Source organism: Gouania willdenowi, unplaced genomic scaffold (genome assembly GCF_900634775.1).
Source record: "Gouania willdenowi unplaced genomic scaffold, fGouWil2.1 scaffold_3_arrow_ctg1, whole genome shotgun sequence".
NCBI classification, from domain to species: Eukaryota; Metazoa; Chordata; class Actinopteri; order Blenniiformes; family Gobiesocidae; genus Gouania; species Gouania willdenowi.
The window spans coordinates 1,378,867-1,397,393 of NW_021145162.1; the positions used below are offsets into that span (position 1 = coordinate 1,378,867).

General features: G+C 38.6%; 1 protein-coding gene across 1 annotated transcript in view; it reads right to left on the reverse strand.

The window, feature by feature from the left end:
- The window catches only part of LOC114460091 (immunoglobulin superfamily DCC subclass member 3-like), an 18,940-nt gene extending 2,181 nt beyond the window's left edge, over window positions 1–16,759 (reverse strand). The window contains exons 1-9 of the mRNA XM_028442125.1: window positions 16,744–16,759; window positions 15,610–15,927; window positions 15,075–15,219; window positions 14,859–14,989; window positions 14,654–14,791; window positions 14,386–14,544; window positions 2,614–2,779; window positions 442–698; window positions 1–17 (exon numbers count right to left, since the gene is read on the reverse strand). The exon at window positions 1–17 is cut by the window's left edge and continues 148 nt beyond it. Coding sequence (XP_028297926.1) covers window positions 1–17; window positions 442–698; window positions 2,614–2,779; window positions 14,386–14,544; window positions 14,654–14,791; window positions 14,859–14,989; window positions 15,075–15,219; window positions 15,610–15,927; window positions 16,744–16,759 — 1,347 coding nt within the window. The remainder of the gene's footprint in view (window positions 18–441; window positions 699–2,613; window positions 2,780–14,385; window positions 14,545–14,653; window positions 14,792–14,858; window positions 14,990–15,074; window positions 15,220–15,609; window positions 15,928–16,743) is intronic.
- Window positions 16,760–18,527: the final 1,768 nt, after the last annotated feature.

The window sequence follows — 18,527 nt, forward strand, 5'->3', positions numbered from 1 at the left end:
TTCTGCACTGTCAGGTTCTGGGGACAGACAGAGAGACATGGTTAGTACATAGACTGAACGAAGGACACACAGACAGACAGTGTGTCTGTGTTTTACTGTCTGTAGGTCTGTGTGTGTCTGTGTTTTACTGTCTGTAGGTCTGTGTGTGTCTGTGTTTTACCGTGAGTAGGCGTGTGTGTCACTAGGTCTGTGTCAGTGGGTATGTGTATCTGTGTGTGTGTCTGAAGATGTGTGTCTGTAGGTCTGTGTATCAGTAGGTGTGTGCGTCAGTAGATCTGTGTGTGTGTGTGTGTGTGACAATAGGGCTGTGTGTCTGTAGGTTTGTGTGTGTGTGTGTGTGTCTGTAGGTGTGTGTATCTGTAGATGTGTGTTTGTGTGTGTCAGTATGTCTGTGTGTCAGCAGGTGTGTGTGTGTCTGTATGTCTGTGTGTGTGTCTGTACCTCCCAGTCTCCTGATGTGCAGTACATATGCAATGGTCTGTAGCCCCGCCTCCTGTCCCGGGTCTTCCCAGCTCAGCCTCAGATTGGTCGATGTGAGGGCGGCGGCGCGGATTGTGGGTGGACCTTCAAGTATAATTGTGGGAGGAGCCTGGCTGACGGCGAGCCGAGCACTGGCCTGATTGGTTCCTGCGCTATTCTCAGCCACGCACTGATAGATGGCTTCATCTTCAGCAGTGACAGGCGCAATGGTGAGGGTGCTGTAATTTAACACCAGCATCATTAACCAGTCAGTTCACCTGTCAGTTCACCTGTCAGTTAACCTGTCAGTTAACCAGTCAGTTAACCAGTCAGTTAACCAGTCAGTTAACCTGTCAGTTAACCAGTCAGTTAACCAGTCAGTTAACTAGTCAGTTAACCAGTCAGTTAACCAATCAGTTAACCAGTCAGTTAACCAGTCAGTTAACCAGTCAGTTAACCAGTCAGTTAACCAATCAGTTAACCTGTCAGTTAACCAGTCAGTTAACCAGTCAGTTAACTAGTCAGTTAACCAGTCAGTTAACCAGTCAGTTAACCAATCAGTTAACCTGTCAGTTAACCTGTCAGTAAACCAATCAGTTAACCTGTCAGTTAACCAGTCAGTTAACCAGTCAGTTAACCAATCAGCTAACCTGTCAGTTAACCAGTCAGTTAACCAGTCAGTTAACCAATCAGTTAACCTGTCAGTTAACCAGTCAGTTAACCAGTCAGTTAACTAGTCAGTTAACCAGTCAGTTAACTAGTAGTCAGTTAACTAGTAGTCAGTTAACCTGTCAGTTAACTAGTAGTCAGTTAACTAGTCAGTTAACCTGTCAGTTAACTAGTCAGTTAACCAGTCAGTTAACCAGTCAGTTAACCAATCAGTTAACCTGTCAGTTAACCAGTCAGTTAACCAGTCAGTTAACCAATCAGTTAACCTGTCAGTTAACCAGTCAGTTAACCAGTCAGTTAACTAGTCAGTTAACCTGTCAGTTAACTAGTAGTCAGTTAACTAGTCAGTTAACCTGTCAGTTAACTAGTAGTCAGTTAACTAGTCAGTTAACCTGTCAGTTAACCAGTCAGTTAACCAGTCAGTTAACCAATCAGTTAACCAGTCAGTTAACCAGTCAGTTAACCAATCAGTTAACCTGTCAGTTAACCAGTCAGTTAACCAGTCAGTTAACTAGTCAGTTAACCTGTCAGTTAACTAGTAGTCAGTTAACTAGTCAGTTAACCTGTCAGTTAACTAGTAGTCAGTTAACTAGTCAGTTAACCAGTCAGTTAACCAGTCAGTTAACCAATCAGTTAGCCAGTCAGTTAACCAGTCAGTTAACCAATCAGTTCACCTGTCAGTTAACTAGTCAGTTCACCTGTCAGTTAACTAGTAGTCAGTTAACTAGTCACTTAACCTGTCAGTTAACTAGTAGTCAGTTAACTAGTCAGTTAACCTGTCAGTTAACTAGTCAGTTAACCAGTCAGTTAACCAATCAGTTAACCAGTCAGTTAACCAATCAGTTAACCTGTAAGTTAACCAGTCAGTTAACCAGTCAGTTAACTAGTCAGTTAACCTGTCAGTTAACCAGTCAGTTAACCAGTCAGTTAACCAGTCATTTAACCAATCAGTTAACCTGTCAGTTAACCAGTCAGTTAACCAGTCAGTTAACCAGTCAGTTAACCAATCAGTTCACCTGTCAGTTAACTAGTAGTCAGTTAACTAGTCAGTTAACCAGTCAGTTAACCAATCAGTTAACCTGTCAGTTAACCTCAGTTAACTAGTAGTCAGTTAACTAGTCAGTTACTAGTCAGTTAACCAGTCAGTTAACCAGTCAGTTAACCAGTCAGTTAACCAATCAGTTAACCTGTCAGTTAACCAGTCAGTTAACCAGTCAGTTAACTAGTCAGTTAACCTGTCAGTTAACCAGTCAGTTAACCAGTCAGTTAACCTGTCAGTTAACTAGTCAGTTAACCTGTCAGTTAACCAGTCAGTTAACCTGTCAGTTAACCAGTCAGTTAACCAGTCAGTTAACTAGTCAGTTAACCTGTCAGTTAACCAGTCAGTTAACTAGTCAGTTAACCAGTCAGTTAACCAGTCAGTTAACCAGTCAGTTCACCTGTCAGTTAACTAGTCAGTTCACCTGTCAGTTAACCAGTCCTTACGTGTTGCCGGGGCCCAGATGAGCGTGGACGTGCAGGGGGAGGAGCTTCCCGTTCTTCAGCCAAACCAGGTGAGGATCAGGAACACCTGATGCTGAACAGATGAACTCAGCTCTGCCCCCTACAGGAGAGGAGAGGGACTGAGGCCACTGGAGGAAGAGGGGAGGAGCTACACACACACACACAGACACATATTTTATTGATTAATGAATGAATTAAATAATTAATATATTTAATTGTATTTATTTATTTCAGGAACTGTGCATATTAATAAACAATTGTGTAAATGTGTCAGAATTAGCCAAAAGGCTATTTTCCTTCTGTTGTCCTGTGACAGATGTTGAAAACTAAAAACAAGATCAATAAAAATTAAACTGATCATGTGATGCACGGACAAGGCTAGACACAGCCCGCAGGTCTCTCGCTGAATATTACAAAACAATAAGTGTTTCTCCGCCTGGCCATTGCTTATATAATTACTATATTACTTCTGGACTCACGCTGAATTTGGAAACGACTTTTTTCTCTTACCCAACAAGAGGGAACTTCATAGAAGACTAAAAAAGACTGACAAAGTGCTAGCTAGCTAGACAAAATAATGGTGTAGCCAGAGCCAGGAAACCGGGAAAAGCCGCTACACCCAGGCTGGACTTGGTCGAGTCAGCGCTGAAGAAAGCGGTGAAAAGGCTGGAGAATTACCAGAACCAGTCGACAATATCTGATGACCAAACAACACAGAAATGAATGGATGCTTTCAAACTTTTTATGAAGAACTGTACAGTTCAGAAATAGACATGGATAAATGATAAACCTAACAGTCAGTTTTTGGATAGATGAAAGATGAACACTCAGTATTATTAGAAAGGACAGTTACTAAACAAGAAATTGATGAGACAATATCATCACTTCAGTCTGGCAAAAGCCCAGGGCTGACAGATTTTTATAAAGTATTAAAAAGTCAAATAAATAAACTGCTACAACGTACATTCATAAGTTTTTTGAGGAGGGAGAACTCCATAACTCCATGTGTTTGGCTCACATAACAGCAGTGACATGTCGTGACCACTAGGGTTGGGTAGGCACGTTGCAAATTCAGACACCAATGACAATTTTATATGTTTCTGCTGTCAACTGTTAATTCAATTTAAATCAATTTTATTTGTATAAAGCAATTTCCAACAAAGTTATCTCAATGCGCTTATCAAAATATAAAATTCATAATAAGAAAGAAAAACCCAATAAGATCCACATGAACAAGTATTTATCATTTAACAAAATCAACATCATAAACACCATTAAAGAAACATAAACAATTATTAATATAGCCTCCATACTCTCTATCATCTCTAGCGCTGTCATCCTGACTGTAGTGTAATCCCGCCCACTTGCTAGAGAACGTAGCAGCAGCGGTCACGTGATATCAATTCACTAATGCACTGTGAACTTACGTATAGCATTTAGCATAGCACGGTTACATCCAAAGGCAGCTCTCTACGCTGCCTTTGGATGTAAATGGTTGTCATATTGGGGACCTGACTGCGCATGCGCAAACACGTCGAAACACGCAATGGGAACGGAGGCAGAAGAGCAACGTGCCTTTGGGAGGAGGCGTGGCCTCCCTCTGCCTTACAGCGTAGTGAGACTGTGCAGCTGTTCCAGGAAATAGCAATGTTTAGTCATTTGGGCTATGAAACGCACAAAATGCTGACACTTTCAAACTTATAGGTACTGTAGGCTATTGGAAATGGAAAAATAAATAATGTATAATAATATTATATTTAAAACAAATAATCAAAATATCAATTCACCCTTGGGTAGGCACTGCCTACCCTGCCTACCCTGACAGCACGTCACAGCATAACAGTTATTCCAAAGAAAGGGAAAGGTCCTGAACATGGAGTAAATACTAAAATAGATATTTGTCAACAGATTAGAGCAAGTTATTACAGATATTGTGAACACAGGTCAAACAGGATTCATAAAAGGCAGCACTTCTTCAAATAACACCAGGCGCCTGATCAATAGTATTCATCATCTCTGTTCGGCTCGATGTCTGAAGTGGGGGGGTTGGGGGGGGTGGTCCAAGAAAGTTGATGGGTGGTAATGTTGATTGTTAATCCAAAGAAGGAGAGCTGTTGTCGACAGGTAGTGACGTCACCTCTGTGATAAATCCAGACAGGTGAAGAAAGCTGACACGGGACTAAAAAAGCCAGCAGCACATGATCCATTGGTAATGTAGAAACTGTTAAATTAACCTGTTACGCACTGGAGATAAGTGTGATGAGTGTTATGTAACGGAGCATTTACCCTGTTTCAGGTTTATAATCTGTGGTCTACTGTGTTCTACCATTGTGGTCTATCATTGTGGTCTACTGTGTTCTACCACTGTGGTCTACTGTGTTCTACCATTGTGTTCTACCATTGTGTTCTACCACTGTGGTCTACCATTGTGTTCTACCATTGTGTTCTATCATTGTGTTCTATCATTGTGGTCTATCATTGTGGTCTACTGTAGTCTACCACTGTGGTCTACTGTGTTCTACCACTGTGGTCTACTGTGTTCTACCATTGTGTTCTACCATTGTGTTCTACCATTGTGTTCTACCATTGTGTTCTATCATTGTGGTCTACCACTGTGGTCTACTGTAGTCTACCATTGTGGTCTACTGTAGTCTACCACTGTGGTCTACTGTGTTCTACCATTGTGGTCTACTGTGTTCTACCACTGTGGTCTACTGTGTTCTACCATTGTGTTCTACCATTGTGTTCTACCATTGTGTTCTACCATTGTGTTCTATCATTGTGGTCTACCACTGTGGTCTACTGTAGTCTACCATTGTGGTCTACCACTGTGGTCTACTGTGTTCTACCATTGTGGTTTACCACTGTGGTCTACTGTGTTCTACCATTGTGGTCTACTGTGTTCTACCATTGTGTTCTACCACTGTGGTCTACTGTGTTCTACCACTGTGGTCTACTGTAGTCTACCACTGTGGTCTACCACTGTGGTCTACTGTAGTCTACTGTGGTCAAGTGAGGTCTGCTGTGGTCGATGCAGCAGGAATATATGATTGAAGTATTTCAATCTGATTTCATGAAATAGATACAACTTTTATAAAACAAAGCAGTAGCTTCAGTCCGAACCAATGGCCTTATAAGAAGTTAGCAGAGGTACAGCCCCAGGAGGTCCTCTTTTACTGCTGCTCTTCTCTCTGGCTTGAACATTGATAGGAATGCTTCAGCATAAAATTCTGCTGTCTGCAGATGAAATCTTCTTGACACTGACTTTAATTAAATGTGTTGAAGAGTTTGGTCCAATTTCAGGGTATAAGGTTAATTTCACAAAATCTGAAATTATATCTCTAGGCGTATCAAATAAGAAGGAACCAGCTTTGTGCTGGGCACCAAGTAAGTACGTCATGAAGGATGACGGGCTCGTGGCGAGCGTCAGGACACAGGCCAACGTGCCATTTGCTGTGAACAGGTGGATATGAAGTTTTGGAAGATGTGATTTAAAGTGTGAAATTTGAGGCCAAAATGTGTTTGCACCCATTATAGCGCCACCTAGTGGTACACTTTTTGGTTTGGGTGATCTGTGAGCTCTTCTATAGTTACCCTGTAAATTTAACTGCCCTCAACGTAATACTTCAGCTGAAATAAAGGTTTGTTTATTTATATGTTAAGTAGAAATAAGCCACGCCCACTTTGACCAATCGTGATTAAACTTTGAGATACAGTCCCAGGAGCGACCCAAGGTCATACCCACCAAATATGGTAGAACTCGGTTGTGCCATTTAAGAGAAATAAAGGCCCAGCAATTAATCATTTGTATGGAGAAAATATAACTGATAATAAAACACATTAAGGATAAAATGTTAAGCTGGAAGAAACTTTCCATTTCATTTCTTAGCAAAGTTAATCTGGTTCAAATGTCTATGCTTTTTCTACTTTTGAATGGAAACACCATTAAAAATATTAATAAAGCCATTTTGTCTGAGCAGACAGGAAACCTAAAAACAACCAAACATTCTCCAACTGCTGAAAGATCAAGGTGGGCGGGGCCTACCGAACACTGTCAATTATACCATTTTAATGCAAGCCAGAATTATTTCTATATGGTCATCTAATGAATTAAAGCCTCTGTGGTTTGAGATAAAGGAGACATTTTGTGAAACGTTTTCACTGTTCATTTACTGGACAAATGTAAAAGTGATTTTCTATTGTTGGCTAAAGATAATTATTTATTTACAAACAGAAACTATATGAGACTAAACATAAACTGTCCTGTTTATCAACTATAAAAGATAATCCAGGATTATTGTTAGATGGTTTTAACTTTCAGATTTGACAGGATGCAGGAATATATCGTATTTATGATCTCTGGGAGAATGGAACACCTTTTCAGTCCATAAAAGATAAACATAAAGTACCAACAAATCATTTTTATAAACATCTTCAGAAACATTTTGTTTCAAAATTTTATTCAAAGTTGCAACATCTAAATATTAGAAGGTTAAACGTCTTGAAAACGTGTTGTACAACTTTGTTGAAAATAACAACTGATTGTGCTATTACCTTTTAAAATATCAATATGCAACATTTAGAGAAATGCAACATAATATTTTGCATAAAGTGTATTTTTCCCCTTATTTGTACAGTAAATACACAGCAGGCGCCTCTTCTATGTAAGATAGGGACAAGGTTTCACTGGGAAAGTTACAAGATTCAGCAGTTGTGACAGTTTATCTGTAAAGAGATTTTTGTAATAATTAAACATTCCTGATCACTTAAAATTGTAAAGGAGCAGTATGTAGTTTTTACTTATGTTAGGATGGAAAGCTATAATGACCAAATGGGTAGGGGACGTGTGTCTCATTATGGAAATCATTAATAACTGATACTGATACTGCGTAAAGGAAAGTATATTTACTGAATTATCTGGGAATCCAGGAATTTTGACATGTGACTATTGAATGTTTGTTTGTTTTTTCCAGACAGTGGATCTGTATTATTGTTATACTATTTGTTGGTTACACTGTTCACAACTACAGTAAAAAAAACTATATTAATTAGACAACAACTCATTCATACTATGGTATCAGATAAACTCATTCAAACATAGACAGTCTGTTTGTAGAGCGATAGAAGCATGTTTAGACTGTACAGTATGTAATATATGATATATATAAATATGGAAGATAATCATAGACTATATAAACGTTGTGTAAATATGAACGTGTATTTACTGAAGCTGTAATTAATCTGTTTACAGACTTTAATGATGTGACATTTGAATAATAACTGTGAGTCAAATATAGAACACAGAGCTATTTATATTACATTTATATTCATAAAAAATCTGCAGGCTTTATCCAGAGATTAACCTGTCACATGAAATGCCTAGTAATATTAATTATTGATTAAAAATAGATTTCAAAATTATTTTTTTTTAACACAATTATAAACTGTATTCTATACTTTCACTTTCTCAAATATAAATGTAGTTCAAATAAAACATGATATAAAGAAAAGAAAAAGCAACGAAAATAAAAAATATATAAAATATAATTATGAATAAAATGCAGTTTATAAATATCTTCTCACTAATCATGGCTAATATCTGTATTAGTTCATTTTGTCGTTTTCTTCAAGACAAAATTAACTTGCTGGAATTATTACGCAGAAATCATAGACCAAACTCAAAGCAATCAGCAGATACCTCTGAGGAAGACTGGCAGTTGACAGTCATGTCAGCAGATGAAAGTAAACTTGCTGATATAAAAGTTGTCTGAATAAATGAAACCTAAAAGGAGCATAGGGCAGGATTTATTAATTTAAAATGTTTGAATGCTAATGGTTGATGAAGCGCTCTAAACCAAAGAGAATGAATCCACACACATTTCTACCTGTTGCCTTAAACAGATTGTGGCATACATTTTCTGCTGCAGTTCTGCAAACGTGACTTCAAATGACACTAGTGCGAGTTCTCGACAGCTTGAATACTGAAAATAAATCCTCCCTCCACTGGGATCACTGTTCTCACTGTTACAGTTAAAGCTGCATTCTTCAGGGCTACAGTAGCTGCAGCAAGAAAGGAAGAACGCTGCACGCTAACCACACCATGTGACCCAACACCACCACCAGTTCTAAATATCTGTCTGAACCTGACCCGTCCAATGCCGTCGGGTCCCTCAAAGGCTTGGGTCTGGTATCCATCCTCTAGTTACAGTAACTAATCAGCTGTAACCAGTTGAAGCAGCTTGGCTGATGACTGTAGTTACACTAACCACCGTGGTGTCACTATGGAGACTGATTTATACATCCTGCACTATGCTTACTTAACTCATTATTCTGTATTTGTTACACAGAATAACAAACCTGATCAAAAACTCATTCTAGAAAAATACAGTCTTTGGGGTCTCCAGAAATTTGTGACATAAAAATGGGGTCACGATCCAAAAAAGGTTGCGAACCTCTGGGTTAAAACCTCTGGTTTGACTGTGAGGGGGTTTGGATTTGGTGAAGTACCTGGACCATGGAGTCTAGACCTGGACCATGGAGTCTAGACCTGGACCATAGAGTCTAGACCTGGACCATGGAGTCTAGACCTGGACCATGGAGTCTAGACCTGGACCATAGAGTCTAGACCTGGACCGTAGAGTCTAGACCTGGACCATGGAGTCTAGACCTGGACCATGGAGTCTAGACCTGGACCATGGAGTCTAGACCTGGACCATAGAGTCTAGACCTGGACCATGGAGTCTAGACCTGGACCATAGAGTCTAGACCTGGACCATGGAGTCTAGACCTGGACCGTGGAGTCTAGACCTGGACCGTGGAGTCTAGACCTGGACCGTAGAGTCTAGACCTGGACCGTAGAGTCTAGACCTGGACCGTAGAGTCTAGACCTGGACCATAGAGTCTAGACCTGGACCATGGAGTCTAGACCTGGACCATGGAGTCTAGACCTGGACCATGGAGTCTAGACCTGGACCATGGAGTCTAGACCTGGACCATGGAGTCTAGACCTGGACCATGGAGTCTAGACCTGGACCTTGGAGTCTAGACCTGGACCGTAGAGTCTAGACCTGGACCGTAGAGTCTAGACCTGGACCGTAGAGTCTAGACCTGGACCGTAGAGTCTAGACCTGGACCGTAGAGTCTAGACCTGGACCATAGAGTCTAGACCTGGACCATGGAGTCTAGACCTGGACCATGGAGTCTAGACCTGGACCATGGAGTCTAGACCTGGACCATGGAGTCTAGACCTGGACCATGGAGTCTAGACCTGGACCATAGAGTCTAGACCTGGACCATGGAGTCTAGACCTGGACCATAGAGTCTAGACCTGGACCATGGAGTCTAGACCTGGACCATGGAGTCTAGACCTGGACCATGGAGTCTAGACCTGGACCATGGAGTCTAGACCTGGACCATAGAGTCTAGACCTGGACCATGGAGTCTAGACCTGGACCATGGAGTCTAGACCTGGACCATAAAGTCTAGACCTGGACCATGAGTGACAGATCGTGTTTAAAACACAGAGAACATTCCGGTAGTTCAGAGGCCACAGATTATAGTAATGTAATCCTTATTGTGCTCTAGTTTGCACTTCCACATATAAATATATATAATATATATAAACACGTACAGCACTAATAATATCAAATCAATAAGAGACATTTCAGTCCCTGCAGGATCTTCACTTTACATTCATTTGATTTTGTGGACAATTTCTATGTAATTTGGGGGAATTTTCTGAAATAATTTGAAGAAAACTGTAGGATTTTGGAAAAATTTAGAAGAGTTAATTTAAGATTTTGAGATTAAAAATGTCTGCTATCATGTGATATAAGGATGAAGGTAAATGTAAGCATTTCTAGTATTGTGGAGTTTCATTGAATTTGTGAATTAATTTGGAGATAATTTATAACTGAATTAGTTAATTATCATTTACACAATGAGGCATGGTTTCTGCTGTGGGCCGAATTGGACCCTCTCAAGGGCCGGATTTTGCCCCCGGGCCTTCAGTTTGACAAGTGTGATATAGTTGATCAATTAATAATCACTGATTAACAAATATAACTAAATATATTATTGTTATTGATTATCACAGACCAACAATCAACAGCCACTAAAATGTTCCCACGACACACAGTGTGTGTGTGTGTGTGTGTGTGTATGTAAATGAACACGTGTGAACTTTCAGACTTGAAGTTGAACTTGAACCCTTTGTCTTTGTTTGAACACCACTTTGACCTTTGACCCCCTCCTCAGCAGATGCTGTCTCGCCTCCAACAAAAGCTCGCACACTGACACACACACACACACACACACACACACAGACACATACACATACACATACACACACACACACACACACACACACACACACACACACACACACACACACACAGACACATACACATACACATACACACACACACACACACACACACACACACACACACACACACACACACACACACATCTCCATCACCTCACACGACCCCCAACACTCCCGTGTGTGTGTGTGTGTGTGTGTGTGGGAATATAGTACTCATTGTGATGTGTGACTCTTCTCATGCTAATTAGGCTCCGCCCTCTCCTAGTGAGCCTGAGTGACCTCTGACCTTTGACCCCACCCCTACCGACGATGATTCTCAGCCTCCTTTCAAACACTCTTTGTTTGTAAACTATTGTGCTACCAATAGTTTTATTTTGGTGGGCAGTGGACTATTCTATATGTATATCTCAATGTATATATCTGTGTGTATATCTATATGTATATCTATATGTATATCTCAATGTATATATCTGTGTATATATCTGTGTGTATATCTATACGTATATATCTGTGTGTATATCTATATGTATATAATCTATATGTATATATCTGTGTGTATATCTATACGTATATATCTGTGTGTATATCTATATGTATATAATCTATATGTATATCTGTGTGTATATCTATACGTATATATCTGTGTGTATATCTATACGTATATATCTGTGTGTATATCTATATGTATATATCTGTGTGTATATCTATACGTATATATCTGTGTGTATATCTATACGTATATATCTGTGTGTATATCTATATGTATATATCTGTGTGTATATCTATATGTATATATCTGTGTGTATATCTATATGTATATATCTGTGTGTATATCTATATGTATATATCTGTGCCTATATCTATATGTATATCTATATGTATATATCTGTGTGTATATCTATATGTATATATCTGTGTGTATATCTATATGTATATATCTATATGTGTATCTATATGTATATATCTGTGTGTATATCTATATGTATATATCTGTGTGTATATCTATACGTATATATCTGTGTGTATATCTATATGTATATATCTGTGTGTATATCTATTTGTATATATCTGTGTGTATATCTATATGTATATATCTGTGTGTATATCTATATGTATATATCTATATGTATATATCTATATGTATATCTACATGTATATATCTGTGTGTATATCTACATGTATATATCTATATGTATATCTATATGTATATATCTGTGTGTATATCTATACGTATATATCTGTGTGTATATCTATATGTATATATCTGTGTGTATATCTATATGTATATATCTGTGTGTATATCTATATGTATATATCTGTGTATATATCTATATGTATATATCTGTGTGTATGTCTATATGTATATATCTGTGTGTATATCTATATGTATATATCTATATGTATATATATGTGTGTATATCTATATGTATATATCTGTGTGTATATCTATATGTATATATCTGTATGTATATCTATATGTATATATCTGTGTGTATATCTATATGTATATATCTGTGTGTATATCGATATGTATATATCTGTGTGTATATCTATATGTATATATCTGTGTGTATATCTAGATGTATATATCTGTGTGTATATCTATATGTATATATCTGTATGTATATCTATATGTATATATCTGTGTGTATATATCTGTGTGTATATCTGTATATATCTGTGTGTATATCTATATGTATATATCTGTGTGTATATCTATATGTATATATCTATATGTATATATCTGTGTATATATCTATATGTATATATCTGTGTATATATCTATATGTATATATCTGTGTGTATGTCTATATGTATATATCTGTGTGTATGTCTATATGTATATATCTGTGTGTATATCTATATGTATATATCTATATGTATATATCTGTGTATATATCTATATGTATATATCTGTGTGTATATCTATATGTATATATCTGTATGTATATCTATATGTATATATCTGTGTATATATCTATATGTATATATCTGTGTGTATGTCTATATGTATATATCTGTGTGTATGTCTATATGTATATATCTGTGTGTATGTCTATATGTATATATCTGTGTGTATATCTATATGTATATATCTGTGTGTATATCTATATGTATATATCTGTGTGTATATCTATATGTATATATCTGTGTGTATATCTATATGTATATATCTGTATGTATATCTATATGTATATATCTGTGTGTATATCTATATGTATATATCTGTATGTATATCTATATGTATATATCTGTGTGTATATCTATATGTATATATCTGTATGTATATCTATATGTATATATCTGTGTGTATATCTATATGTATATATCTGTGTATATATCTATATGTATATATCTGTGTGTATATCTATATGTATATATCTGTGTGTATATCTATATGTATATATCTGTGTATATATCTATATGTATATATCTGTGTGTATATCTATATGTATATATCTGTGTATATATCTATATGTATATATCTGTGTGTATATCTATATGTATATATCTGTGTGTATGTCTATATGTATATATCTGTGTGTATGTCTATATGTATATATCTGTGTGTATATCTATATGTATATATCTGTGTGTATATCTATATGTATATATCTGTGTGTATATCTATATGTATATATCTATATGTATATATCTGTGTGTATGTCTATATGTATATATCTGTATGTATATCTATATGTATATATCTGTATGTATATCTATATGTATATATCTGTGTGTATGTCTATATGTATATATCTGTATGTATATCTATATGTATATATCTGTATGTATATCTATATGTATATATCTGTGTGTATATCTATATGTATATATCTGTGTGTATGTCTATATGTATATATCTGTGTGTATATCTATATGTATATATCTGTGTGTATATCTATATGTATATATCTGTGTGTATATCTATATGTATATATCTATATGTATATATCTGTGTGTATGTCTATATGTATATATCTGTATGTATATCTATATGTATATATCTGTATGTATATCTATATGTATATATCTGTGTGTATGTCTATATGTATATATCTGTATGTATATCTATATGTATATATCTGTATGTATATCTATATGTATATATCTGTGTGTATATCTATATGTATATATCTGTGTGTATGTCTATATGTATATATCTGTATGTATATCTATATGTATATATCTGTATGTATATCTATATGTATATATCTGTGTGTATATCTATATGTATATATCTGTGTGTATATCTATATGTATATATTTGTTTTCTTTTGTTGTGTTTTCTGTTTCTTATTGTTTATTGTTCTGTGTTGTAATTTACTGTGAACTAAAGTCATAACTGTTGACATTGTTGCTTTTGTCTTTGTTGTTGTTGACTGTTACAGTCGTCAATTGCTTGTGTTTGTGTTGTTGTTGTTTACCTTGAACCACGAGGCGTCCGAGCGCCGTGCGGCGAGAACGACTTCCTGGTCTGTTCGCTGAACACACGTAAACACCAGAGTGTTGGAGAGAAGCGTCTGATATCATCAGGTTTCCTGTTCCTAGAACCTGTACGCCCTCTACACCTATAGAACGACCATCTACACACACACACACACACACACACACACACACACACACACACACACACACATAGAACGTTAGAACAACCTCATTGGATGCTGGCCAATGGTCATGTCACGTTGTTACCGAGGCGACTCCATGATACAATTGGCCGAGGGTTGCCCGTGGCGATACACTCCAAGATGGCCGTCTGATGGACGCTGATGGTCAGGTTCTGAGGCCCTGATAGGATGACGGGCTCACGGTACTTCCTGTTCTCTGGCCCTAAACATCAGCAGTGGTTTTATCACATGTTACAGATCTATGATGAGGCCACGCCCTCTGGACTCACCTGTGACAGTTAGCTCCGCCTCCTCGCTGTAGCGTGTGTTTGCAATGTTTTTCGCGACGCATCGAAACCGACCAACGTCGTTCTGACGCACAGCAGAGACCTGGAGGACCCCATGAGGGAGGAGTGTGTATCTGGACACACACACAGTTACACACACAATTTACAAACAATGACACACACACACACACACACACACACACACACAGACACACTAACCTGGGCTCTGAGGTGCCCAGTGGGCGTCGGTCTCTCTCCCAGGTGATTTCAGCCTCTGGGATCCCGTTTACCTGACAGGTGAATCTGGCCACGCCCCCTTCACCCACTGCCATGGACTGGGGGTGGGACAGGAACTTAGGGAGGGCTGAGGAGAGGGGGAGGGGTAGGTTTGTTACACACTGTGTGTGTATTTGTGTAGTTGTGTAACTCACAGGCCACTCTGACCCTAGCCTTGTGTAGTTGTGTGTACATGGTTGTGTAGTTGTGTAGTTGTGTAACTCACAGGCCACTCTGACCCTAGCCTTGTGTAGTTGTGTGTACATGGTTGTGTAGTTGTGTAACTCACAGGCCACTCTGACCCTAGCCTTGTGTAGTTGTGTGTACATGGTTGTGTAGTTGTGTAACTCACAGGCCACTCTGACCCTAGCCTTGTGTAGTTGTGTGTACATGGTTGTGTAGTTGTGTAACTCACAGGCCACTCTGACCCTAGCCTTGTGTAGTTGTGTGTACATGGTTGTGTAGTTGTGTAACTCACAGGCCACTCTGACCCTAGCCTTGCGGCTAACGATCTTTCCGTAGCGGTTCTCAGCGACACACTCGTACTCTCCTGCGTCCGATGTGTTTGAGGCGGTTCCTGAACGCCTCTTGGCGTGCAGGTTGTGTATGAGCAGCGTTCCATTAGTGAACAACACGGCTTTGACTCCTGTCGCCATGGGAATGCCGTTTCTCCTCCAGGTGATGGAGATAGGCCCCGCCCCCTCTACTGCACAGTCCAATAGCAGTGGGCGGTCTCTGACAGCAATGACATCACTGGGCTCTGAGAGGAAGGCCAGCTCAGATGTGGAGAGCACACCTGTGGGAGAGGGGGCGGAGCCACAGTAACAGCGTGGACAAAGAGAAGTTAAATGTGCGCGTGTCTGCGCCCCGTATCCATGGAAACAGTTTCCTTCATTTCAGGCTGAACATTGAGTCAAACGTTTCAAACTCAATCAGGAGAACATGCAACAGCATTAGAGACGGCAACTTTATCACAAGGGGCGGGGCCACAAACATGTGACTATATCTGATGGGGTCACATGATCAACATTAATGTCACCATTAGAATAACGACCAATCACAACACAATCAACAGTGTTTGTTGTTCAACCAAGGAGCTCATTGTGTGTTTGTTTATTTGTTAGTAAGATTACATCAACATTTGACCCAAACACAGACCTTAGGACACGTGTGTCAAACTCAAGGTCCGGGGGCCAAACCCAGCCCATCACAAACTTTCCTGCAATGTTCTGTGCAAATATAATGTTTATGATTTCCTTTTACCAATAGGTGGCGCTATGGCTAAACCATAACTCATTGTTTTGGCATACAAATGAAAGCTGCTATAGTTAATTAGCATCTACCTCGCTCTACAAACTCTTAATAACTCCCATAAACGTAGCACATCATCCAAGTGAACAGGCTGCTAAGAGGAATATTATAATATATCTATAAACATTCAACTTTATTGTCAAGATTGTTTGATAACAAACAAATAAACATATATGTTTAAAATAAAAAATATGAATGTGTGAAGTACTTTAACAGTGCAGTGTTGGATGCATCTATAGCTGTGTGTGTGTGTGTGTTCGTGTGTTCCTTAAACATCTCTGTGAATCAGGGTCAGACTGACCTGAGATTTTCAACATGGCTGCTGCTCGGTTCAAGGGTGTGCAATGTCAATTTGTATGGACTGCAATGATACCGTTAATAAATTATTTTTATAAATAAATGCTTTACAAATTCTGTCCTACCTCTACAGTCATGATGTCATCAGTCCTACCTCTACAGTCATGATGTCATCAGTCCTACCTCTACAGTCATGATGTCATCAGTCCTACCTCTACAGTCATGATGTCATCAGTCCTACCTCTACAGTCATGATGTCATCAGTCCTACCTCTACAGTCGTGATGTCATCTGCCCTACCTCTGTAATGATGATGTCATCAGTCCTACCTCTACAGTCATGATGTCATCAGTACTACCTCTACAGTCATGATGTCATCAGTCCAACCTTTACGATGATGATGTCATCAGTCCTACCTCTACAGTCATGATGTCATCAGTACTACCTCTACAGTCATGATGTCATCAGTCCTACCTTTACGATGATGATGTCATCAGTCCTACCTCTACAGTCATGATGTCATCAGTCCAACCTTTACGATGATGATGTCATCAGTCCAACCTTTACGATGATGATGTCATCAGTCCTACCTCTACAGTCATGATGTCATCAGTCCTACCTCTACAGTCATGATGTCATCAGTCCTACCTCTGCAATGATGATGTCATCAGCCCTACCTCTGCAGTGATTAGGACAGTGGTGACCTCGTGGTTAAACAGCAGGCTTGTATTCGAAGGGTCACTGGTTTGAATCTCACGCGGTCCATCACTGTGGAATGTCCCTGAACCCTAACTGCTCCCTGTGCGCTACACTGTGGCTCCTCACTGCTCCTCATGAATTAGTGATAGGTCATATATGACGAAAAGGCTCAATTAGGTACTTATGATCAAATAGTATGATGTATACATGTTTTTCCTCATTGTGATGCATTTATTGAGTGATGTGACAGAAAATCAGGAGGAACTTATAGGCATGAAGTTAAGGTCAGTCATTTCAAACAGGGTCAAAAATGTAGCTTTTAAAATGTGCACATGACAGAGTTTAAAGTAGGTGGCGAGACAATTGCAAAATGTGTAATAATAAAAAAAGAGTAGATATGTAGAAAGACATTTATTGAATAGCTAAAAATGAGTTAAAACAAGGTGCATTACAATAGGGCCCTAATAATGTAGTGGATATAGTAGGGCTGCAAAATAATGTCAATGTCAATGTCAGGTTTATTTATATAGCACATTTAAAAACAGCTACAACTGCCCAAAGTGCTGTACAACAAACATTATAAAGTACAATGTAAAAACAGTCACAAAATATATACAACATAAAACAATAATAATAAAATACATGGGATCTGCTCAACTGGTGTTGAAGGCCAAAGCAAAAAGATGGGTTTTCAACAATAACTTAAAAACATGAATGGACTGGACCATTTTGACATTCAGCAGAAGGCTGTTCCAGAGACTTGGAGCCGCTACGGTAAAAGCCCGGTCTCCTCTGGTTTTGCGTTTAGATTTTGGCACCACCAGAGTCCTTTTATTGGAGGATCTCAGTGTTTGACCTGGATCACGGATCAACAAAAGCTCTAAAAGGTAGGATGGAGCCAACCATTCAGACATTTAAAAACCATCAACAGCATCTTGAACTGAATCCTAAAACTGACTGGAAGCCAGTGCAGAGAGGCCAACACAGCAAACGCGTCGCTGCGTTTTGAACCAACTGCAGACGCTGGATGAAAGTTTGATCGAGCCCACAGTACAGAGAGTTACAATAATCTAAGCGACACGTAATAAAA